The 26,946-nt window shown below is 37.8% G+C and overlaps 1 protein-coding gene across 2 annotated transcripts in view; it reads right to left on the bottom strand.

The window, feature by feature from the left end:
* The window catches only part of PCDH10 (protocadherin 10), a gene marked incomplete at both ends in the record, with an annotated part of 56,639 nt that extends 30,558 nt beyond the window's left edge, over positions 1-26,081 (bottom strand). Inside the window, 5 exons of one of the 2 annotated variants that reach the window (XM_080698049.1) lie at positions 5,176-5,216; positions 12,963-13,268; positions 21,087-21,193; positions 21,736-21,794; positions 23,439-26,081. In XM_080698049.1, coding sequence (XP_080554175.1) covers positions 5,176-5,216; positions 12,963-13,268; positions 21,087-21,193; positions 21,736-21,794; positions 23,439-26,081 — 3,156 coding nt within the window. Of the gene's footprint in view, positions 1-5,175; positions 5,217-12,962; positions 13,269-21,086; positions 21,194-21,735; positions 21,795-23,438 lie in introns of those variants that run through there. The other variant, XM_080698048.1, reaches the window with a different exon arrangement.
* Positions 26,082-26,946: the final 865 nt, after the last annotated feature.

Raw genomic sequence — 26,946 nt, 5'->3', positions numbered from 1 at the left:
AAGACCTCCCTGAAACAGTTTATATTAATTTTTACAGTTTATAGCTATTATGAGGCTCCTTCGTGATAAATAACAGTACTAAAAATTAAAGTATCTATTGATATCCTCTGAAATAGGAAGGCAAGTTAAAAAGAACTTGATAGTATAAGAAAAAATGACAATGACTTAACTTTTAGAGCTCTATGTCACTACTTTACCTGTTTCATTAAAAGAGAAGGTAATCTTCCTACATATTAGATATGTTATCACAATTTCTATACACATTATAGAAACATAATTTTCTATGAAGAGTTATTCCAAAGTGAGCAATTAAAACTATCAAGATCTCAAGCTCAATTTTACCTAAGAGATGACAATTAAATTTTTCAATTCAGGCACTTCCTAAAAATTATTCTAAGACAAGCACAAATTTAAAAAATTTCCTAGTAGATTTGTGAGTTAATTTTTATGACTTCATAAATAATTAGTTTCATACCACTTCATAACATAATTTAAAAGTGCAAATTTCCCAAATCCTTAGCTTAATGAAAAGTCTAAGGAATTATAATTCACTCTACCTTATCAATTAATGGAAATTCTATATTGTTTATTCTAAATAATTATTTTATCTATATAACATGGTATTTATATAATTATGCACAAACAGATAATTACATAAAATATTCATATATCTGATTTCAAAATTATTTGCTATAGACTGATTGTTCTAGGTCTTATTCCATGATCCTTAACTGATTAGACTATCACTTTATAATAATTTATGAAATTAGTTTTTTATTACACCTTATATTTATCTATTTAAACTTCTAAAATGGGCACTCAATAGGTAACTACTACTCTTATTGTTAAATTTATCATTGAAGTTTAGCTAACACGATTCCTCATTTGATTTTTGTCACTTTTATTTTCTTAAACACACAATTAATTCAAGCTCCCACATTATCAAGATATAACTACATTTCAACTGATTCTCCAAAATATGAACCCAAACCTAATGGACATATATGGCATATATGGCTTGTTTTATAACTTTCAAAATAATGAGAAAAGCATGTCTTTCTACTAGGTTTAAGAATACCAGCCAACTTGTCCTTGAATCTTGACCTTGAACATTAATAAATGATTTTCATTTTTTTAATTGCATGTCATTTCACACTGCCACCAGGAATTTTTCTTAAAATTCAAAAGAAGATAAAATGACACCAACAGTGGAAAATACTCATGATAAATAAGTGTCATAATAAACATAACAAAGATAGGGCTAAATATTTGACAAAGTAATATTTTTAAAATCTCTATTCATCTGTTTTCATTTCATCGATGATTTTTATATAATATTATATCCTAATCCTCCAAATTCTGGTGCATACTTTAATATTATCTATTGCCTCTGTATATAACTGGCATCAGCACACTCAGCTTTTGCACTCTGCACAACTCTTCAAATCTTTATCTGGAACTATGATTTCTTAATTTTTGTTTCTGGACACTTCATTCTTCATCGCAATTCAATGAGAAAGGTAGAGAAGAAAAAACAGGCTTAAAGACAACCAAAATGTTTCCTCTTCACATTTCTAAAGAAAGTAATACAAGACGTCATCTAGGGAACCATAGGAAAGATGGCAGAGACAGAATCCACCCTTTCTCAGTTCTCTGCCTGCATCCTCTGGTCCACTGAGCCTCTTCACTTCTCAAGGTAGAGCTTGAGAAGTGCGCTTTGTAAGAAATGCAACATCCAAGGGCAGGAAAGTGTGTTCCACCAGATCACAGTCGGCATCTGCATGCCTATGCACTTTGTAAAGCTTTCTAACAAAATGCTTCCTTCTCCTTTGAGACCAAATACCAGTAACAGGGTGAGTATAGTTTCTATAGTGTGTAACTTTAATTTTTCATGATGCTGAGTAGATTCTTCTCCTCTTTTCTGCTTTCCTTCAAGGTCAAATTAACTGAACACTCTCTTATCTGTGTAGCATTTGTTTTAATACTTAATATTCATTGGGTCTCCTCTCCTTTCCTTCCTTAATCCATACTTCCTCAATCCCATTAAAGTCTCTTTAGATGAGCTATTTACCAAAATGATAATCTCTAAAAGTCTCCTTTAAACACCAAACTCATGATTTACCAAAACTCTCTACCTTGGGCTCAATTCTTCCTACTCTTTTCTACTCGAATCCAGCATTCAAGTTAACATATTTAAATATTGCTTCTACAACTAATAAGTTAAAAGAAGATTATGTTTCAATCAATAAAATGTAAAGGCAACCATCAAGCATTTCTGATGGACTAATCCTGAAGACAGCGCCAAAGATACTAAAAAAAAAAACAACATTGATAAGACCCATAGAAGAAACATACTAATTTATCTTTTTAGCTTATACATCTGCATATATTAGGCTCCGTTTTCCTAATATTGTCAGAGAGATAAATTATTATCCATTTAGTGGAACTAAAACATATGCTATTATCTAATTTATCCCAATAATATAAAGCTTAAAATAATGGCAAATTAAACATTAGAGTTCAGAGCAGTACTAACCCTGTAATGATCTGAACTGGAATTTGGAAGAATGGATTTTTTTTTACATAATTCTAAGTTTTTCCTATTGGACAGAGTGTCTACAAGTTTTTTGTTTTGGTTACTGATTACACAAGCTTTCTGGTTCTGTAGACATTTCTTGAGCTATAGATGCATGATTTTTGTCATTTGCTGAAAGCATGATACCCTTATAAAAAGTTTTAAAATGAACAATAAATATTGCTTGCTGTCAGGCTTATTTCAATTAAGGATCAAGTATATTCACTGTAAATTTAAGTAACATCTATTTTCTATAAAATACATCTAATTTTCTAGAAGAAAATTATGGAAATTTTAACAACAGAAAATCAATGATACTAAATAAATTCATACTTAAGCTAATTGTTTTAGAAGTAAACTGTAAAAAAAAGCACTAAAATAGTAGTAAACAAGAGAATATCTGAATTACTTTGAAATAACTAGATGAATGGGCTATTTTGTTGCTGTTTGTATGAAACAAGATCATGGGAAGTTTAGTCCCCTATTCTCTCCTTTTGTATATGATTGAACTACCTAATGTTTAAAACATAAAAATATAACTTGGCAGAGCTCTATAGATTCTGCATAATATTGTCTAAAAGTATGAACATTGATTTTTAAGAGATTAAGATAAATCAAGAATTAAGGTAGAGTTAACAAAACATACTTCTCCTGTATGACCTCTAATATAACAATCGGATGTATAATTCAAAAGAAAATAAATCTCAAAATGGCATGATTAGCATTTTACACTATTAGGTTTTCTATACATTTTCTAATGATGTCGTGAATGGGAACTGCCAAACTATCACATTAACTCTCATGACTATGGATCTACCATTTAGATTAAACTTCCACCATTTAGATTAAACCTATTTATGAAACATTTGAGTTTGCATACACAATTGGATGAATCATTGAAATAACTTCATTATATCTACTTTGTCTCCTGATGCCACTGTTGGCTTGAGAGTTTATGATGTGCTACACTTGAAGAAACAACAGCCTCATGATGCGTTTAGTTTATTTTTAGAAGGATCCCACTGTCCTATTTCCTTATCTAAGGAGCTTCAAATTTTAATCCACAAAAATATACATTTGCAACATTTGATTTTACCTGTGTATTCCTTTCATGACTACATGTTTTTAAAAGACATTTATCAAAAAATCATGACAAAAACATTTACAAATACACTTTTATGAAATAAAGTAGTATCTACTTTCAGCCTACATATATGAGTATAAATATGTCAATATTCTAATTTATATAAAATGTATGATAATTAAATATCCAACACAGGTAATAACTGCAATGTGGTGTAAGGTTCTGGCTAGTGAAAACCTTAAAATGCAGAAAACTCCCTGCTGACTATAACATTTATACTAGCTACTCAAAATAATGTCTTCCTTGTAATATGTAAGTACTGGGACCTGAAACCTATTTCTTCTTTAGGGCCATGGCAACTTTGCTGCCCTTAATCGTTGTGAACTGGTCCTCAAAAATTACAACCCAGATCTTAAAAAATAAGGGAACAGACTAAAATGAACTGTATTCCATGTCGTTTTCTCAACCAGCACCATATTGGCATGTTAACAACTTCTGACGACAAAGTGGTCACTACTGAAATAAATATATTTTTTTGTCAAAAATCACAGTCTGTTATTTTCCTCTAGGAATTGATGGGTATAATTAAAAATTAAATATAATGGGTTAAAACAGGATACTTCCCTATGGGATGTATCTGTATGTGAAAGTATCCATACAACAGAATCATTAAACAAGAACATACAAATATATTTAAAATCACTCATTGAAATTAATAACTTTAAGCTTTCACTGGTCAGTTAAGTTTACACTCTATTATATATTTTTAAAGAAACTTTGTAAAAATTAATGTCAAATGTTGTCTCTTAAACTTATACATTAAAGAAATGTACCTGCAAAAGACAGAATACACAGCCAGTGTATTCTTTCTCTCAAATACAGTGCTTTGCTGTTAAATGTACATGCTATCTGTTCACGACATAGGGTGATATAACAATTATAGAATCAGATATAAAATTGATTTCAATCTGTAAAATTTCTCTACCAATGTTTTTCAGTCTCCTGCACTCTCCTCCTCTACACTGGCATAGTTCAAACTTTCCAGTGAAAGAATAGAAAATATTACTGGGCCTCAGTATAAAGATTTTATATTCTGTATATAACATTAAAATGACTCACAGGCTGATTATAGTTTTCCTTTGATAGTATTATTTAATCTCAAAAAACAGATATCACAGTTCAAATCAGTTTCTTAGCTCTATGATTTAAACGGTGCTATTTAATTGCTATAAAATGGATTTCGGAAGACACAGACTCACTCAAAAAAAGTCTAGCCCAGTGAGTATTGAATAATATTTAATGGTATTTGTAGGCAATTCAATTTGTATAATCCAGACTTATTTACAATAGCTTTATAACTTAATGCATTTAAATTTTGACTCATAAATCTTCAGTATGATGAGACAGGAAAAAAATCCCCATGTAGACATTCCTTTTCATTGAATAATTCTATTTCTATCTTAATTGACAGTCTTCTTTTGATAGGCTCATGTGATGGACAAATGCTTACATGAGTTTACTTCCAATGTACAAAATAAGAAAGAGGATGGAAGTGATCTGTAATATAAAATGAGGTATATAAAATGTTAATATGCTAAGTGGTAACTCACTAAAATGAAAAGCATTCATGAAATCACCTGCTGTAGATAAAACAGATAAACACAAGTACAACATGTTACATAAAATATGACTTTAATCTATTTTTTATTTGACAGTATTTTATTTAACCATCTGTGAACTCAAAAATGTAAGTAAGAACTATGCAGATGAATAATTCCTGCATGGGAATTAAGCTAGAATAAAAAATGACTAAACAAAGTAAAGCATATATATCAGTTAACTTCATAAAAAGTTGAAAGATGAGAGCTCATCTATGAAATTAATGATAAATAAAATATGCAAATGAAAGATGGCCATATAGACCAGGCAAGAGAGGGAAGTAATTAAAATCCTATGACCCTTAAGAAATATGAACAAATTTAGCCCCTTCCTAGAATGTAAAAGTTCTCAAAACAAATCAAAACAATTTTAAATCTCAAGGTATTGAAAAAGCATATCATATTTTAAACACTTAGGTTGGGTGCATTTCAATCCCTGAATTAGTCCAAATTATATTTTCCTTTATAAAACCTATAGGTTCTGCTGTAGAAGAATGCAACTCACTTAAAACATATTTTTAAAAGATTTTGTTCTGCCGGGCGTGGTGGCACACGCTTGTAATCTCAGCACTTGGGAGGCTGAGAATAATTTGTGAGGATACACTTGCAAAAATACTTGTAAAAAATAGTTCTTAAAAAATAATGGGTCAGGCATGGTGATGCACACCTGTAATCCCAGTACTTGGGAAGCTGAAACAGGAGGATGGCAGATTTGAGACCAGTCTCAGCAATCCAGTGAGACTCTCAGCAACCTAATAAAACTCTAGTTCACAACAAAAAGTAAAAAAAAAGTAAAAAGGACTGAAAGGGTGTAGTTGAGAATGTTTCTAGATTCAGTCCCCAGGTGCCACAGAAAAAGAAGGAGATAAGGAAGAGGAGACTGAGGAGGAGGAGGAGGAGGAGGAGGAAGAGGAGGAGGAGGAGGAAGAGAAGGAGGAGGAGGAAGAGGAGGAGGAGGAGGAAGAGGAGGAGAAGGAGGAAGAGGAGGAGGAGGAGGAAGAGGAGGAGGAGGAGGAAGAGGAGGAGGAGGAGGAAGAGGAGGAGGAGGAGGAAGAGGAGGAGGAGGAAGAGGAGGAGGAGGAGGAAGAGGAGGAGGAGGAGGAGGAAGAGGAGGAGGAGGAGGAAGAGGAGGAGGAGGAGGAAGAGGAGGAGGAGGAGGAGGAGGAGGAAGAGGAGGAGGAGGAAGAAGAGGAGGAGGAGGAGGAGGAGGAGGAGGAAGAGGAGGAGGAGGAAGAAGAGAAGGAGGAGGAGGAGGAGGAGGAGGAGGAGGAGGAGGAAGAGGAGGAGGAGGAGGAAGAGAAGGAGGAGGAGGAAGAGAAGGAGGAGGAAGAGGAAGAGGAAGAGGAAGAGAAGGAGGAGGAAGAGGAAGAGGAGGAGGAGGAGGAGGAGGAGGAGGAGGAGGAGGAGGAAGAGAGGCAATGATTTTGTTTTTAGAATATGAAGGCTTGTGTCATTTGCAGGAAAATGGTTGGACCTGGAGAATATTATGCTAAGTAAAATTTGCCAGTCACAGAAACTGAAGGGTCTTATGAAGAATAACTGAAATACCAAAAAACTTCAGATAATGGAGGAGAAACTCCAGTGGAGCCAGGGAGGTGGTTGAGGATCAAGGAAAGACTGGGCTTCCTTTCACAAGATGGGCAGATAATGATTGACATTGAGAAAACCAATGTCAGTCTTAATGTCCTTAACTTCCACACACAGGACATTAAGGACTTGGAAGGAGTTGGGGAAAAGCCTGCCAAGTACTGTGTGCATGTATGTGACCCTCACTAGAAACTACATTCCGATGTGAGGCTATGAAGGACCAATAAAAGTATAAAAATGAATGTGAAGGCTTGAGTAAATAAACCACAGGGCTAATTTTCAAAATAATGCCAATTCAATTTGATGTCATATTAAGGTGATAAAAATACAGCAGAGTAATATTAAGATAATAAGCATCTTGATAGAAGAAACTGTAAAAATGTTTTTTCAGAAAAAGGAACAGAACTAGTTCTAAATCATTTAAAGCTACAAATTTTAAATGACATAAGTTACAGGGAAGCTCCAGTGTTTAAATTAGGAAAAATAAACTCCTACAGAGATGGATGGAAATCGGGATAGGCAATAAAAGGCTCTGTTTCATTCTGTATCTCAGAAGACTATTTATAGCTGTCACTTGAAATTGTATTAGGTGAGATAGATCATTACCCAACAACTAAAGAAGAAACAAAATAATATTATGATATCTCATTTATCTAGAGTTATAGGGAAGCTCCAGGCAGCTGCTGTTAACAGTTAACTGAAGTCATCAACTGAGAATAGATTACCATTTTTCAAAGAAAATACAATTCAGTGAAGATTATATTCTAACAGCAGAAATACAGAGAAGATGAACCGGGTCCGGGTGTTTTGACTTCTCCTTCATTACCATTTGTTTCCTTTTCACAGAGTGAGTTGCGCAAACTCTTTTGATTATGAGAGACTTACTCATAATCCCCGAATAAAGGAAGTTAATGGAAAAACAGAATGACTACTATGATTCTAAGACCTGGGATTTGTCACAAAGAGATAAACTAAAAGAATGAGAAAATGAGGTCCATGAATTTAGGGGTCTATAAGGAAGAGCCAGAGAAGGAGGAGAATGACGGAACACTCCCAGAAAGAGGAGATTGTAAGTAAGTGGTAAAACTGGAGGTCAAGTGAGCATAAATAAATTAACTTATCTAGTTGAAAAGAAAAAAAAAAAAAACTCTCCAAAAGGATGTCCGTTTCTTTTGATTTTATGAGCCTATGTTAAAAAGATGTTAAATAGTTTGTGGGCTTTAACACTGTGTGGTAATGCTGTATTTATAACACTAGAGAGTAGACACATCCCAGAGACAGACTCCAAGGGAGGGTACAGAGAGGAGAGTCATGCGTATCAATAAGAAAAGTCATTACACTTTGAGTTCTATATATGTTCCTGTCACACGATTGAGTTCAACAAATTATGAAAACTCACAGAAGGCAGACTGAGATAATGAAGAGATTGGAAGAAATGTTACCAAACAAAACATGTTCTACAATTCCAATCAACCAAAGGCTTGAAGTGCTCCTAGACATAATACAGATAGATGCCTAAAAGACTTTTCACAGAGTGAGATTTACCGAAGACATCTAGGGAAATTATCAGGAATATTTTACCGGCACTGTTGCAAAAATTATACACATTGTTTTGTCATGATATGCGTGAGTGATAAAATTTTGAAAGTGCTCGCAAATTAGCAAAAATAAAGTTCAGACCGATAGATTGATATTTTGGTATAAATGGGTTAGTCTAAATATTGTGTGATGTAAAGGCAGAATGGACTATAGAAACTTTTCAGTAAGTGGTTCCCTCTCGTCCTATGATTCTAGAAAATTCTATGGATTTAGAAATTTTTTAAAAATCATGTCAATTTTTTTACTTTATTCAATACGATTTATTATTTTAAGAAATTGAAATTTTTCACAAATGTATTCGAAAAGAAATTTTGTTGGTTATTTCAGGATTATCTTCTATATCGAGGAACTGATTATGTTTGTTGGCAAGAAGTCAACAAGTTTCAGATAACAGACCTTTCTGCCTTTACTACATTATTTAGGCTTACTGAAACTGAACATGATAATTTATAGACAAGATTTTTAAGAAATTATGTTCAAATATAAAGCCAAAGCCAGGTATGGTGGCACACACTTGTAATCCCAGCATTCCGGAGGCCGAGACTTGAGGATCAAGGTTCGCAGACAGCCTCAGCTACTTAGCGAGGCCCTTTGCAACTCAAAGCCAAATTATGTGAGAAAATAATTATAAAGTATTTTAGTATTTTTTTAATTATTGGGGTTATTCTAGGTTACATAAATAACATACCTGTTATCAATTACAGACCTCAATGTAAGCAATTTTTATGTTTCTTATTTGCTGAGACTCTTTAGATTATTTTACATGTAATGTATTGTGTGATTTGAAAGACTAAATTATTTTAAATAAGATGCCTATAATTCTGAACAAATCCTTGGGAACTTCCTGATGAAAATCCAGTGTTAATATAAAACTCCAGAGAATATTGTTTTCCTTTAAAATTATTACTTAAAGTGGTCAAAGAATGATTATTTTACTTCAAAGTTAATGTAGTGGTTTAGTATTTTTATTACACTAATAAAAATAGAGGTAAAACTAAGCTAAAATAACATTTTTAGGTATATATAAACATCAGTGTTTGCAATGTATTATGATAGTCTAGATATTTAAATTTACTTCCTTGGTCTGTCTGTGTATTCTCTTGCTAACTGCTATGAACACTATGACATTGTAACAAAAATAAGAGGACTGCCAGCCTATGACTAACTCAGAAAAGTCTGATGGAAGTGTTCAAAAAGACTCCTAATTTTAAAGAATGTTTCATTTAATTAAATGCATCATGTACACTCTCCATGGATATTTTTACTGTACTTAAACATGTTTAAACATAAGGTACATGTTTTAAATGTGCAAGTGTACTGGGTTTAATCTAAAAGTTCATTTCTTATAGTTTTCAGCTATCACTGAGGTATAGAAATTGAAAGTTAATAGTATGGACAATAATCTCATTTATATTTTTAGCTATATCGCCATTTCCTTGTCATCTTTGTGTAAACGACAGTGACAGTCTTATTAGGCCGTTTCAGAGCTTAAAAAAAATAATTAAATGTACACCTACTTTTCTGAATGTCAAAATGTATATGATGTTCATTTTAAAATGAAATACATGTTTAGAAAAGGGAAAACAGCAACCTCAATAATTATTTAAACATTCTGATTAAAAGCAAGTAATGAGTGTCAATTTTTAGCTTCTTTAATTACATAAGGGACAAGCTTTTTAATTTAGTAGATGAGAATATTTCCATCCCTGATGATAAATGACACAAGTATTAAAACCTAGTACCATTTGAATCAGTGGGTAGAAAATGGACAGGAATAGTTTGGGATTATAGTTTGTATTATTAGATTAACTAATTAGGTTAAAATTGACTATGGCTATTAAGATAGAGACAAGATATAATTTTAAGGATAATTGCTTGAGACTAGGATGACACTATATTTTAAAAAGATTATATTTTAAAAAGCATGATTAAAATTGTATGAAGAACCAAAGGTAGTGTAGATTCAGATATTTTTCTGCTAATTTCCATTCTGATTACACTTCAACCCAAACCCTAAATTTTGAGCAACTGTGAGCTTGCTAAAATGGATAGAAAGATTTAGTTATTAAAAATGAATTTATTCTACATATATCTGGACCATATAAAAACAAATTAAATTTTCCTGATAAAAATAGATGCATCTTTGATTTCTAATGACACATATATGCTGACAAATTTCATAATCCCTGAAGTGAGTGTCCTAAATAAAAATGCTGGATTCTAAAAAAGGAGAGAAATTCACACTAACCAATGTGTATCATTGTCATTTCATTGATAAATATTTGTAGTATGATTTTTTGAAGAAAAAAGTCAGTATAGAAAATTGGAATTTTAAAATTCCAATTTGTTCACGTAAGTGTAATTTACCAAGATCAGTACTCACTCAAAGCAAAAGGGGGGAAGCTGATTTTTTGCTGTATTTGAAGTAGATTTCTCTGATTATAAATATTGAAAGCAAATATTTATATTTATTTGAAAATACAAAGTTTGATTTTTATAAACTTTATGTCCTTTTACTTTTTGCCTTGCAAGTATTGGTAATGTGTTTCTATAATATATACTATAATATATATATATATATTTTTTTTTCTTCTTCTTCTTCTTTTTGGTGGTATTGGGGTTCCTGGAAACCCTTCTACCTTCGGGCTACACTCCCAGACCTATTTTTTTAATACTTTTTATTTTGGAAACAGGGTCTCTTAAGCCAGCACGACTGGCTTCGAACCTGCGTGATCCTCCTATCTCCACCTCCCAAGCATGGGGATTACAAGCATGTACCACCAGGCCCAGCTTAATATATATTCTTTCTTAAGAAAAAAAAAATAGTGGAAGAGGTAGATAATATTAGAAAAAATTTATTTTCAATAACAAATAAAAATTTAAGCCCAGAATTTAATTTGAAGGGCCAAGACCATATCAGAGTCTTCACATATTAAAATTTTATTTTAGGCTATATTCATCCACTGATATGTGTGAATGTCTGAGTTTAACTTTAGGATTTTAACATCTAAATTACATCATAGAAAAAATAAAATAAAATAAAATAAATTACATCATAGATATCTCAATAATGTATTTGTGCTCTCTTTATGTATTATAACATTAAAAAATAAAGCTAAACTCATACCAATGGTATATAAAAAGGCATAATTATTTTCTTTTATTTTTTGGTTCTGAAGTGTTGAAGTACTACATCATCATAAGGTAAATGATGCTTCTAAATCATTTGAAAAATCTGAACATAGTCCTTCAAAAAACACCATATGGTCACTGTTGCCATCACCATTTATGTATCTGACAGAAGGCTCATCATTTTTAATCATATGTCACTTGTCTATTCTCAGTACTAAGGGTAGCCATGACCCAGCCACATTCAGTCTGTACCTTTTACCTTATAAACTTATAAGGGGCTAAAATATTGTGATATCTTTTTGTGTTTTTAAATTTTTTCCATCCCACTTCATCAGTCATAAAAGATACACTACATCTACAACCTGTTCCCTCTTCTCTTTCTCGCTTATGAGTATCTGGGTGTTTGCACTCAAAATGAAGGAACACATCAAGTAGGATAGATTTTCAATACAAGATAAAAATCATCTTTTGATTAAGTTGTTATGAGTTTCACCTCCATCAATTATTATTTATGTGGTTTGACCAAGACATTGAACTACCAGTAGTATTTATCCATTAACTAAAAAGAAAGTATTTCTACATAGCAGAGAATAAATGGGATGATTTCATAATCAAGATCCTCAAAGGAATTATACTACAGAATATCAATGCATTTTATTGTTCCTAATGGCTGCATAAAGTAATTCACTTAGAGAATATGGCCCCAATATGGAAAGAGCTGAATGCCATTATCAATGTCCCAATGTTAGAAGAACCTATGGTTGAAAATTAGTAAAGAATATTGCTGCATTGATATTCTCCCATCAGAGCTCCTCTGGTTGTGACCAGACATTTGAATCCATACCAACCTAATATAAAATCATGTCACACGGTCTAAATCATGCCTACACTGCTTTCTAGATTTACCCTTAAGCGTGTGGTATCATTATGGTAAAAGGATGATTCGGTGAAAATTCTATCCTTAATAAGATAAAAGAAGAACTCTCAGTGACCCGAGCATCAAAGATAAGTTTTTACACCTCTGTTTAACCCTTCAAAGTACACAGCAATCAAGTGAGTAGCTCCATACCCTATGAAAACTAGAACATCCGAAATGTTTTCAATGAAAGTAAGCATTGTGTGCCAGTTTCCCACAAATGTCCTAATATAGGAACACCTCTTCCTCTTAATCATATCCATTTCTCCATACTATAGTGCTGCCTGCATCCAAAAGTCACTTTTATCTTCATTTCTAAACACAACCTGAACTCTCTTTCTACTAAGAAGAATGCCGAACTTCACTTCCTCAAAGGGAATATTTTGCTACAGCCTTTGGTTTGATACTTACTCAAATACGGTGGTTTGTAAGGCGCTCGTGTATTAGACAGCAGACCATCCAGCTCCTTCCTCTCCAGAGTGCTGTGAAGGGCCTTCTCTTTGCCAAAGGTGGAGAAGGAGCGCTCTGCACCGGGTTGGGCTTCTGGAGTTTCAAACACCTCAGTGTCCGGGACAGAGTCCATGCCGGGAACGTGCAGGTTGCTACGGTAGTCAGCAGCCTGGCGTCCATCAGAGGGGACAAAAGAAGGCATCCAGCACCGATCCGAATGGCCCAGGGCTTTACATTCCTCAGTGCAGTTGGAGAAGAGGTCCATACCTGTGAGTAAAGAAAGGAGAGAGAAAGTAGCTTACAGGTGCAGCCTTCAGCGACATGACCAGCTGCTTAGCAGTGAAAGATTACAGGGAGCAGAGAGAGAGATGGGTGAAGGTATCTTTACAAATCTTGCTTGCCTTAAACTGATAGGAACCAGAATTTCTTGGTATCATCGTCCTCATCCTTTAAAAAGACAGATGATCTGGAAAGATAAAGGGTAAGACTCTGCTGGCAAAGATGTCTCTGCAATAGATGTTTCTAAACTTACTCAGGATATCCAGGGGGGAAGTGCTGGCTCTTAACACTTTAAACCACTAGGAGATAGCAAGTAAAAAAGAAAAATTAAAAAAAATGAACATATTTTAAAAAAATCTCTTGTGAAGTTCATAGCAAAGAAACAATCCAGGTGTGTAAAAGGTCCAGGAGCCATTATTCCTCACATCATGAATCATCTGATTGTTTTTTCTTAAAGACAGAAAGGAAAGATGCCAAATGCTAAAAATGATTGTGTGTGTGCGTGTGTGCGTGTGCGTGCGTGTGCGTGTGTGCGTGTGTGCGCGCGCGCGTGCACACGCGGGTTGCTGGAGATTGAAGTCAGGGGTAAGCTAACTCTTAGCTCTGTTGATTTTTTTTTTTTTTCAAACAGGGTCTTGCTAAGCAACTCGCTAAGTCTCTGAGTCTGGCCTTGAACCTGCAATCCCCTTTCTCAGCCTCCCAAATACTGGGATTATAAGTATGTGCCACCATACATGGTTCAAAAATGATATTTAGATGACAGTACCTAGACATGAAATGGAGAGTGAAAATCAACAAAAATACAGCAGATAGGTGGATAAATCAGTAAATAACAAATATGAAACGAGACCCCATGAGTGGCTAGATGCACGCTTTTTTTCAGGTTCCTGGGAAATGATTTGCCAAGGGTATTTCTCTCATTGACACTCTGGTAGTCCCTATTACTACAAATCACTTATTATTTACCACTTCGACAAACCCAGAACAAATGGCTGTAATTAGCGAAAGCAAGGTAACTGAATGCAGTGTGAATCAGCGGAAGATACTATTGACAAATACCTGATTACTTGTTCTATATTGTAAATACTTGTCCTGGTCAACACAAAACTGCTTACTAACCCCGTACTACCAAGATTTGGAATGACACCTTCAAATTTAATTGTCTTCCTTGGACTCACAAGAACTATTAAAGAACTGATCAAGCAAGCTCATCCGGTTCCGTAAGCAGGCATAGAATTTCTGAGCGCCCCATACTATTACTTGATATTCATTGGATATATAGCACCACGAAGAATAGGACATAAATAAAAATAGAAGTTTAATGTGTTCCTAAGCATAGTAACATATTTATCAAAAGTGTTTTAAAACAAGATTAATTTGAAATAAGCAAAGTATAATTAATCTCTGCAGAAGAAACTCTTGAATGTATGCCGAATTAGAAAAAAAGGGAATATTTTAACCAATGAATAATATTTACTTAATAAACATACTTCAATATTATTCCTATAAACATAATGAATGATTGGAGCTCTTCAGCAAGTTTTAGTTTTTAATCTCCTGTTGAGTATTCTGTTATCTATTGGTTTATAAGTGTCTGTGAGTATGTATTAATGTTTAGACATAAAAGAAAATAATTTTTCAAAATTATGAGCCTTCTAAATTATCTACCAATATTTGAGTTAAGAATAGTTAATTACGTAAATTTTTTAAGGAAATAACACCAAGTCTCTTATCATGTATTAGTCTCACTATAATGACTTTTTGTTTTAAATTAAACTGCATATAATGCCAAGTCTGACTTAGATTATAAAAATCCATTGATAATTGCCATGAATAAGCCTGGAAATAAATTCTGATCAGAGACCTGTTGAAGTAACAGTAATGTTGTGAGCTGAAGCAGGGATTCAGGAGTCTGCCTGAGAACAGCAGGTAAAACCTGTGAGTGTTTCACCAAACACCAGAGAAGCTCTGTCATTTATTCTATTTTTGTAAGAAAATAGGTAGAAAGAAAAAGGGAACCGGAAGAAGGATGTCCTCCATACAAATTGCATCGAACATGGGTAGAGACCCAGGGAAGAGATTTATATTTTGACATACTACACTATAAATGTTGCCTATTTAATAATGCGATGGGAGAAAGACGATATTTAAAATATCTGGGAGAATAAAATCAGTATGAGCAAATATTTAATCATTATAAAAATAAATTTGGGATCTTAAATCTGCCAAGCTGATTCAACTGCAGTCACACTTAAGATAGTTCTACTGGCTCCTGGTGAATGACTGATACATATCATTTTAAATACTCCCATTAAGACCATGGACCAGTCTTTTCATTCCTTTCCAGAACTCATACCCAAGTACTCTACTAACTCTGAGTGTTACAATCAGAACATTTTAAACTAGTATGCCAACATTTAAATATTGCTTGGTGACATCAGATGGAATCTGAGGCAGAAATAATGTTTGTGGGGTAGTTTAAACTCAACTATGCACATGTTTTGTTTTTCTCTTGCAAGCATATGGTTTTCTATTTCTCTTAATTATTAGAGGCTGGTTTTAATACCCGGCGATATAACATAAAGTAGCATGTCAATAACAAACCAGTGAGTAATATAAAAAGCATTTTGCTGCCTGAAGAATGTCGCTTCACAAAAGGGAAAAACTTTCAAATAAAGTTTTTAGTACATTTATGAATTCTTTTAGAGAAGTACCTTACTGATAATATTGATATAGCTTTATGTAACTAGATTGAAAGGTTAGGTAGTTAAAATTATGCCTGAAGGTCTCACGAGTTTTATTGATAAAACAAGTGGGTCTATTTCTCATGAGGAAAAATCAGACATAGAAATGAAAATAAGAAACAACACAATCAATAAACTTCAAACAAATAGCAGAAAAACTAATTGAAATTGTTTTTTTCACTTGTTATGGATTTTTTTTAGATAGAGTTGGAGAACCGAATAAATACATCATCACCTTACGGATCCTCACCGCAGGGAGCTCTTGTATGATTAATATTATTAATATTATTTTATCATCTATCACTAATCTCATTAAATATATTATTTTAATTACCAAATATGTAGGGGTATATTTAAATTTGGGTTTGAAAAATGATTACATGATAGGTTGGGATACCAGCTCTTGTAGTATTTATAACACATTAAAATACATACCTTCTCATTGATTTTACAATGTTTTAGTGACCCAAATTGCAGGTTTAAGAATGAATGTTTACCTTGATTTTTTTCTTTATTTAAGTGCAATTACTATTGAGACTGAGATTTTTACAACAGGAAAAATGCAGGCCAAGCCTTGTATTTGAAATTTAAGTAATATCCAAAGACTGTCTCAACATATATATTTTACTTCGATCTCATTTTCTACTTATTTATTTTTTTCCAGTTCTCAGAAATAATCTGTTCTGCGAGGCCTGACAGCTGATGTGATAGACTGCCTGTTATGCAAAGATATATTTAGATAAATTTTAAAGTACATATTTTAAAACTTGTCCCTTATAGTCAGACAGTGGATAGTTCCATTGACGATAAATTGCAATTTCAAATATGTTAAAATTATATTCAATTTGTGCTAGTTTCTGAGGAAAGTAATAATACAAAATTATATATGTTTCTTTCTGATGCAATAAACCTTCATTAAAATATGATAAGTCAATTTTAAAAAACACTCTTTTTTGAAAAAGTGAAAGTTTTCAGTATTCTTTTAAATACTCAATAATGGGCAGCTAGGAGATATTAATTATAATATAAAACTGCCATAATTTTTAAAAAATATTGTTTGGCACAGATATTTATCAATATAATTCACTCATGAAAAAATGCACATCAAAATGTTATCCCTAGTTATCTTATAAGATACTTATAGTATCTCATTTTTTCTCAATACTTGGACTTATATATTTTTCCCATTAATATATCTTTCCACATTATCAAGTTGTAGCTCAGAGATTCACCAGAAATCTAAATAAGCTTTTGCAAACAACTGGTGTAAATGCTTTTTATTTATAAAGCAAAAGCCAACTTGCCAATAGGTACGTTCTTATTGGTATTGGAAAAGGAATATATGTATTCAACAATAAACCAAGAATGTTCTTGCCGGTATTATAGTAATATAATAGCTTTAATATGGGTTGATATATTTTATCAATTAATTTAAAAATACTGAGAATTCAAATCACTTTATTTTTTAAGTTTATAGCCAAATTTTGACCATGCTTAATGTATCAATCTCATAATTGGTTAAGTACTAAGCACATTTAGATGATAAATTCCCTATTACTGAGAGAAAAATTTACAAGAGAAATTTGACAATTTTCAGGCAAAGTGTAACAAGTAATTAAATCACTTATTAAGGTTCTATTCTTCAATATATTTTTTAAAAAGTATACATTCTTAATTCATTCTAGTATTATATACAATATAGGCATTTACAAATTAGAAAAAAGACTGTTTAGTACTAACAGATCTTCTAATACATACTACCAATAGTATTAAAAATGTTTAAGAATAGAAAAGTAAACAGTGTGTGTATATATATATATTCCAAAACAAAAAAAATTTAATCTAATGATTTAGTAAGACTGAAAATATATTTCCTTAAAAATCTACTTTCTTGGTTTCGTAAGCTGTGATTAATCAGTTTTTCCTCTTGTGACAGTTTATGTATGCATTTACCACATCTCCTTGGACTGCTGCCATAGCTGACCGATACATCAATAGTGCACTGAAAAAAAAAAAACAAAAAACGGAAAGCACCTTGACACGGCTATAGAAAAAAAACAGTGGCCCAGAGCAGTGGTTAAGCTGGAGAATTTCACACATGGAGCCAGGTGCAGTGGAAACTGAAGAAGCTTATGTGGTTCTCTGTGCAGCTGCCTGAGTGTTTAAAGCCCTCCTGTGAACAAGATGGGTGACTGCGAATGCCTTAGCAAGGAGAAAAGAAAGACAGGAGAGAGAGAACAGAAAAGAATGCTATTCAGAAAGAATCCACAGAAGGCATATCCAGATAAATAAGTGTCAAGTAACGCGAACACAGAAAGTGGGAAAATAAATGTTGGGAAGTTTAAACAGGTGAAGCAGTGGGCTGAATGGTGTTTTTACTGCAGTGGGGAATGCGTTATAAGCTGAGAAAACAGAATTTGTGATTTCTATTTTTCTAATATTATTTTCTTTTATAATTTAGCTTTCCTTCTTTTGAATCACAGTTAAGTGGGATTTTCTTATTAGGATGATTTCCCCCCCCCCCGTATGTCCATCCTAGAAATAGATATGCTATGAATAATACTATGTAATCTGCAATACACTTGGGATATCACTAGTACCTGGCCTTACCAAGAAATGAAACAGATTATTTGAAGCAGGCTCCACTTTCTTGAAATCTCCTAGCCACCTGCTGGAAGGCTTACACTACACAACGTGTACATGGACTGAAACACATCGTCAAGAAGCTGCATTTTAATTCTCTGCATTTAGGGTTCTTCCTTTGAAAAGAAACCACTTAAAATCATTCTTACACGAAAGTTAAATATATTAAATCTGATCGCTATTCAACACACAAAGGTGCAATTACTTCTTACTGGAAGTGTTTTATTATCATCCTAAAACAGCTATTAATGTGCCCAATATGTTGTGGTTGCCCCGCAAGGACTACTGAAATATACAAATGGATTGGTAACTCTGTAGTGCTTTTAGATGTTAAAGGACTTGGAGATAGGAACAAATTTCACCATTTTCATAAAGAAGAATAAAAACTGCCTTGGTTTTCAAAAATGTTTTCCAGTGCCACATCTCAACGCTTTAATATTCCTTTGAATGCTTTAACATCTCAAGGAATTTGAAAGAAACATTACCAAAATGGAAATAGCAAGCGCCTGTGAAGTAAAAGAACTGGTTGAAAGGGACAGTGGTGAGAATCTATTCCCATTTATCTTTCAAACTTAACCCTTTCTGCAGATGTGTATCCTTTTCCTTTGGTCAGGTTATCACGGTTCATTATGTCCAAGGTACTAAGGCAATTGAAATGTCCAATGAGATTGAAGCTGTAGTCCCGGCAAAAACAAATGAGAGATGGGAGGAGAAAGAATAAATGCGCCCAAAGAAACATGTAGCGAATATTCTTTTCTTTCAATCAAACGTTTTGTTCTAAAGAGTTCCAAAAGGGCTGGTTGTTAAACTGGAACCCCCGACCAAACAAAGAGTAGAAGTGAACCATTCTAAATGTATAGGGTTTTTTTTTTCTTTTAAAGATGACAATAAATCATATACCATATATAGGGCAAAAATGAAAGGGACTTTGTACTCACATATAAACTTCTGGCAAGATCTGATTTGTTCTCAGGTTCCCAGACACTAAATAGATGCTCTGTTCACTTAGCGTGAAGGCCCGCAAGGGGCAGGGACCTCCCGGGATTCTTGGCAGTTCTCAAGTCTCATTAGGTCTGCATATTAATGACTTACAGCAATATAAAGAGACCCTTGAGCAGCCTTTTTTCCCTTCCTTCTGCCTGGATTTCCCAAGGCTAAGGCAGCCTCAGACATGGCACACATTAGGCAGGCCAGCATGGGTACACCCTGCCCTTTGACACACTGCCTCAGCACCGCTGGGAGCGCTACCAAGTGTGTTAAGGAATGAATGCTGTCCAGGACTAAGATTATCTTGAAACAAGGACCACAGGACTCTCTGCTAATAGTGTGACCCGAAATAAAGGCCAAATCTCAAAACAGCAGAGGGGCACCCAGAGGTAGCCCAGTGATTGGGCATTTTTCTGAAGTTACAATGGTTGACTAGCCTTTCCTTTACCTCCTGTGTCAAACAGAAAACATGGAGGAAAAAGTAAAAAAAAAAAAAAAAAAAGTCCATAAGCACCCTTCTAGGAGAAATCCAGATGAAGCAGAGAGTAAACTAGAAGCTTATGGAGCTATTTTTTTCAATTTAAGGTACATATTTTATTTATTTTAGAATTAGCAAGAATTCAGAGATATCAGAAAACTCAAAGGTTGAACTTATATAGAGGAAATTTGAAGACACACACACACATATGTATATATATATATATATATCATGTTACACTGCAATTCCCATCCTTGAATAGCAGTAAGCACACATTCAAATATACTCAAGATTCAAGTTTTGATGGAAGACAAGCTCTGTCTAAAATATGAAGAAACTTAGGACACTTTAGAGAATACACATTTATCACATGTTTCCCAATGTCCTGAAACTGAAAGACCCAAGACTGGGAAGCCTGTTTTGAACCCACGCATCACTTGGGGCCTCCATTCCTTCAATATTTGGTGGTATGCACAATGCATTGCTCTAGAAAGCAAGACATTTTGATTCTAGACCCCAATCATCCACTTACCCTCCTGTAACCGTATATATGTCAACAAACCTTCAGTTACCTTAATTATAAATAAGTTTAATAACAGTCAAATTAACTGCAGACTGAGCACTGGACCAGGTGAGAGGTCTATGGCTTTCTTATGCAATATACTTAAACTAAAGAAAGGTACTGAAGGAAGATTAATGTCATATAATCCCATTACTGAAGATATATTTAGTATTTTAATGCATTCCACAATTATCTTCTAACTTTAACTCTCCAAAGGAATTTTACATTTTTGTAGTCCTTTTGGAGTATACAGCGATCAACATAGGATGACCCTAACTTTTCGTGAAGTTGCTAGCATTAAACTGGCAAAATGTCACCTAGGACATCATCTTTTCTAGATTCCGTCATTAAGCATAAGCTGTAGCACTTAGATTGCCTTGGGTCACACTTACCAGCTGACTGGCCGCGGTTGGTGGCATCATGGTCACTATCTCCCTGTTCACTGTCTCCGTGACCACTGTCCTTAGAACTTACTATGTCGGCTTCCTGGAATGCAGAACTACAAGTACAAAAATGCGAATATTAGAATCAAAAAGGGGAAGAAACACAGAAAACATTCTTCTGCCACCACATGGTCGCAGATGTGCGCTGCAGACTCATAGACCTCTTGGTTGGCTTTATTTCTGCAGAAAGCTAGTTTTCATAACCCTAAGTCTAACTCTTTGGAAACTGATCCCAGTCAATTTGAGCACTTAAGACATGTACAGTTGAGGCACAGTTCTATGTTTGGAACTCAGAATGTGTTTATAATGCATTCATAAACAGATATACATAGACATTTAAGAGTCCGGAAAATTGCCATGAGCCATGTAGGTAGGAGTGTACACTGGCAAAAATACTTTGTGATTTGGATATAAATGAAATAGTTCCTTTAAAATGTATTGTATAGAAAATACCATATGATCAGCATTTGTGTCCTTCCTTGATTTACACTACTTGATTCATTTTATGATTTAATATCGAATAATATATCTACTTCCTATTCTTATTAGTAAGTAAATGGTCCACACACCACACTGGGGCTTGGGAGAAGGTCCATACCTGTTAACTCGGCGAGGTCTGTCAACAAGATAGCTGAGCTCCGCTCTCTGGTGTTTAGTCTAGGAAAAAAAAGTAAATAAATCAAGAGCATTTGGATGCTGAGGGTTTTACTTAGTCTGTTTTTGAGGTTAGGAACTATGTCTAGGTTAAGAAATTGTGTACCTTTTAATGAACTTCCAAGCTTTCCTAGGACCTCGGCCTAGTGATTGCTTGGTGAGGGCAGTCAGGGAGATGATGTGGAGACGTTTTATCTTTCTGTCAGGTTTCAAAAATATTAGCCAGCTTTAGGTGTGTTGGGTTTTTATTTTTATTTTTTAAGAGAATGCAAAGGACCTCATTAGCTCTAGGGCTCATAAATGACGTCTCTAATGGAGTCAACCTAGTTATACTCTCCAGTCTTTCCTTCAGTGGCTTGAAAAAGTGTTTAGGTGCATACTGGTTGACACAGAGAAGAAGAGGGGGAAAAACAAAAACAAAACCGGCACGCTCAATAAGCAAAAAGTTTGGATATTTTGTGGAATTATATTGTTGTTTATTTTCAAAATGTGCTGGAGATACAAATGAACTGTACAAATATCCATGAAAGTCAATGCGTAAGTAATATCTAAGACTCAAAGAAAAGAAGGAGCTGCCAGGAAAGGAGTTGATATTGCTGCCCACTGCCCCAATCTCTGCCCCCTCCAAAGGCCCTCTGCTTTCTTCTCCCAGACTCTACAACCCACACACCTTTTCAGGTCCAAACTTTGGTCTACATAAACCAACTCCTTTCTCCCCACCACCCCTCTTTTCCAACTTTGCCACTTTCCCATCTTTTCAAAAGAAATTCGAATCGACAGGGCAAATTCTTTGATGAAGAAAGCCAACCGCAGTGATTTATCAAAAACAGTGGCAAGAAGGTGATCATTAGCCAAAGAGATATGTTTAAGACAATAGTTGTTTAAGCTCTTCATTCTTTAGTTTACTCTTAACAGGGGTCGATGCCAAAGCAACTTCATTCAAATTCACACTGTGTGGGCGTTCAGCTTCAAGAGCCTCTGTGAATGCTGTCCAGAGCAGAACTGAAGGCTTTTTTTTTTTTCCTGCAACCCGAGTTCAGAGGATAAAGATCTGATAACTTGTTCACTAAAACATGCATTCGAGTTTAGACAACTGTGTAGAGTTAAACAATCTGTAGCTCACTTGTACACGCGACTGAAAGCAGCGATCAACAGAGCAAAATAGAATCATTTTATTTTTATTGATGCCTGCGACAAGAGGCAAAGAGAAAAGACCTTTGCCACACTAGAAAGCCCCTCCCCCACATTTCCCTCTCCCTCCGCGAATTTTTTTTTTTTTTTTCTCTCTCTCCAAGCCCCAGGTTTCAGAGAAGGGAAGAGGCCCACAGAGGGTTAATTAAGATTTTAAAAGAAATCCGGGGAGCAGGAGGAGAAAGAATAGCTCCAAGGTGGCAAAAACAGGAGGAAATGAAAATCAATGGGAAGAGGAGCGCAGAGAATTAGGAACCGCGGGAAAGTTAGGTTACACACACGAAGGGGTGGGAGAGAGAAGGTGACTCCCACGTCCCCGCCCCCCCCCACAACAATACAAATAAGCTAATATTCTAAAAATAAATACAGAGCACACCCGAGATTACAAGGGCCGGGCTAGAGGAGGCTTTCGGATGGAGGAGATGAGAGATGGTGGTCCTTTCGCTTCAGCCTTACCTCGTTGGACAAAATGCTTCCGTTGGAGATGATGTCGGGCTGCTGGTCGGTGTAACCCGTGACGATGGCCCCACAGGGATTGTGCTCAGTGTCCGTACTCCGCGAAGGGCTGCAGGGCTTAAGGAACATCAGGTCGGTCTTGGCAGACTCTGGGGTCAGGCAGACCTGGTAGCAGTAATTCTGATTGTGGTGGTGGGAGCCGAAGCCCCCGGACTCCTCCACCGGCACCTGGGCCGGGTTGCTGGGCACGTTGGAGCTCTGCACCAGCATGATGTCCGACTTACTGAGTTTCTTCTTGCGCGCCCGGGCTTGGCGGCCGCAGCAGGTCGAACTCCCACCGCCGCAGCAGCAGCAGCAGAGGCAGCAGTCGCTGGCCAGACACGTGTAGATGTTGAGCTTTTTCTCTTTTTGGCAACGCACGGCCAGCACGATCATGGCCAGCAGGAAGATGAAGGACACGGAGCCCAGCGCGATGATGAGGATGAGCGTGAGGTCGAGCGAGGTTTCCCCGCCGCCCGAGCGGCTGGGGCGCTGGTGCTCCCCGGACCCTGCGCCTCCGCCCCCGCCCCCGCCCTGGGGCTCCACGGCGCCGTCCACCAGCTGGACCACCAGGGTGGCGGTGGAGGACAGGGGCGGCTGCCCGTGGTCGCGCACCTCGATCACCAGCTCGTAAGGCCGCTGGGGGTCGCGCTTGGCCGGGACCCTGCGCGCCGTGCGCAGCTCCCCGGTGCGCCAGTCCATGCGGAACAGGTTCATCTCGTTCCCGCGCACGATGCTGTAGGTGAGCCGCGCGTTTTCGCCGTCGTCCGCATCCACCGCGGCCACGCGGGTGAGCAGGTAGCCGGGCTCGGCCGAGCGGGGCAGCACTTCGCGGGCTGGAGTCCCGTTGCGCCCCGGCAGGGGCGCCACGATGGCCGGGGCGTTGTCGTTCTGGTCCACGATGAGGATGTTGACGGTGGCGTTGCCCGCCAGCGCCTGGGGGCTGCCGGCGTCCCGCGCCTCCACCTGAAAGCTGAAGTCCTTGAGCTGCTCGTAGTCGAAGGACCGCAGGGCGTACAGGTAGCCGTTCTCGGAGTTGATGGACACGTAGGTGAAGACGCTCATGCCCTGGATCTGGCACTCGAGGATGGAGTAGGCGAGCTGGGCATTGGCCCCCTCGTCGCGGTCCGTGGCGCTCACCGCGTAGATGTAGGCGCCCGGCACGTTGTTTTCGGTCACGTACACGTCGTACACCGGCTGGCTGAAGCGCGGCGCGTTGTCGTTCACGTCGGACACCTGCACCTGGATGGACTTGCTGGTGGAGAGCGCGGGCTCGCCCCGGTCCCGGGCCACCACCGTCAGGGTGTAGGAGTCCCCCGCCTCCCGGTCCAGGGGGGCCTCGGTCACGATGGTGTAGTAATTCTTAAAGGATGACTTGAGGCGGAACGGCACGTCGCCCAGGAGCTCGCACTGCACCTGCCCGTTCTCCTCCGAGTCGCGGTCGGTCACGCTGAACAGGGCCACCACGGTGCCGGGCGCCGCGCCCTCGCTCACCGCCTCCTTCACGGTGCTGAAGCTGATCTCGGGCGCGTTGTCGTTGGCGTCCAGCACCCGCACCAGCACCTTGCAGTGCGCGGGCACGGCGTTGGGGCCCAGGTCCTTGGCCTGGACGTACACCTGGTACACCGGGCTCTCTTCGTAGTCCAGCTCGCCGCTCACCTCCAGCCGGCCGGTGCGCGGGGACAGTCCGAAGAGCTCCCGAGCCCGGGGCGAGATGTGGCTGCTGAAGGAGTACACCACCTCCCCGTTCTGGCCCTCGTCCGGGTCCGTGGCGTTGAGCTGGATCACCAGCGTGCCCGGGGGCGAGTTTTCTGGTAGGGACACAGTGTAGACCGGCTGATCGAAAGCGGGCACATTGTCGTTGGAGTCCAGCACTCGGATGGTGAGGAGGGCCGTGCCGGTGCGCTGCTGCTGCTGCTGGGGGGGCAGGCCGGCTCCCCCCACGCCGCCGCCGCCTCCTTCCCCTCCTCCTCCTCCCCCTCCGCCCCCGTCCACCGCGGTCAGCACGTAGCGGTGCACCGCCTGCTGCTCGCGGTCCAGCGGCTTCTCCAGCACCAGCTCGGCGAAGCGGTTGCCATCCCCTTGGGTCTGCACGTCCAGGGAGAAGTAGCTGTTGGGGGTGATCTCATAGTCGCGCAAGGAGTTGGTGCCCACGTCCGGGTCGAACGCGCTCTCCAAGGGGAAGCGGGTACCAGGCGTGGCGCTCTCCGAGATTTCCACGGTCAGGTCTGGCTCCGGGAAGGAGGGGGGGTTGTCATTTATGTCCAGCACCTCGATCTCCACCCGGAAAAGCTCCAGGGGGTTCTCCAGGAAGACCTCCAGGTGCAGGACGCAGGAGGGGCTCTGCTTGCAGATCTGCTCGCGGTCGATCTTCTCGTTCACGTAGAGCACCCCGGTCTCCAGGTTGAGGTCTAAGTAAGGGGTCCGTGAGTTGGGCACCGTCTGAAACCTGCGAGCTGAAAGTTTTGTAATGTCCAAGCCCAGATCTTCGGCGATATTCCCCACGAAAGTGCCATGTTCCTGCTCCTCCTGCACGGTGTAGTGAAGCTGGGAAAAGACTCCTTCCACCATCCAGAGCAAGGCAAAGAATAATAACACAATCATCTCCAAAAGGAAAGGAAGCAGCTTCCCCGAGCCAGTCAGCCACCCAATCACCTCCCCCACCACCACGAAAAAAAAAAATCTAAAATAAAAATAAAAATAAAAGTGTGCTACGTGGGGGGCTCCTGGGGCTTTCGGTCTTGAAAAATCTTATTCTTTTTGCTTCATGCTAGAGCTTTCTCCGATCCAGCCTCATTTTCCAATCTTGGCGCAGGGAGGGTGACAGATGCCCCCTTTCTTCATCTGTAATCTTCCTACTGACCAATTAATAAAATAATGATAATACAATAGTCAGCGTCCTTTATTCCGACAGTCTTGGCGCAACGCGGCGCTGGCAAATCCCAAGGAGGAAATTTCGATCTTTCAAGACTGTCCTCGGTTTGTCTTCCTGCTGATGGGAGGAGAATGAGGAGGAGGAAAAGGAGGAGGAGGAGGAGGAGGAAGATGAAGAAGAGGAAGAGGAGAAGGAAGAGGAGCTGCTGCCGGCACCGCTGAGCATGCCTCTTCTTAATCTCAACGGCTGGCAAAGGCGACAGGGCTTAAAAGCAGCGAGAGAATCTTGTGCCGGAAAAACACAGAACGGCTCTGGAGCATAAAACTTTCATCCTCTTCATTTCTCCGGCTGGATGTTCTTCTTGACATCTTTTTTCTTTTTTTTTTTTTTTTTTCTCTCTCTATTTGTATTTTTTGATTTTCATAGTCTGGTCCCCTTCTGTCCTCAACTCCACCGTTACTTGCCTCTCTGTTAGAGCAACGAGCAGTTTCTTTCCTGCTATTTCCTTCCCAAGCCTCTTTCCCTCTAACCTGTCTCTTTTCCTTCCAGTCCTTCCTTCCTCCTGCTTCAGCCTCCAAGCCTGTGATCTGGCTG

The sequence above is a fragment of the Muscardinus avellanarius genome (genome assembly GCF_963383645.1).
Source record: "Muscardinus avellanarius genome assembly, chromosome: 6".
In the NCBI taxonomy this organism is placed as follows: Eukaryota; Metazoa; Chordata; class Mammalia; order Rodentia; family Gliridae; genus Muscardinus; species Muscardinus avellanarius.
The sequence above is the reverse complement of the archived record's forward strand: the minus strand, read 5'-3'. Positions and strand labels throughout refer to the sequence as shown.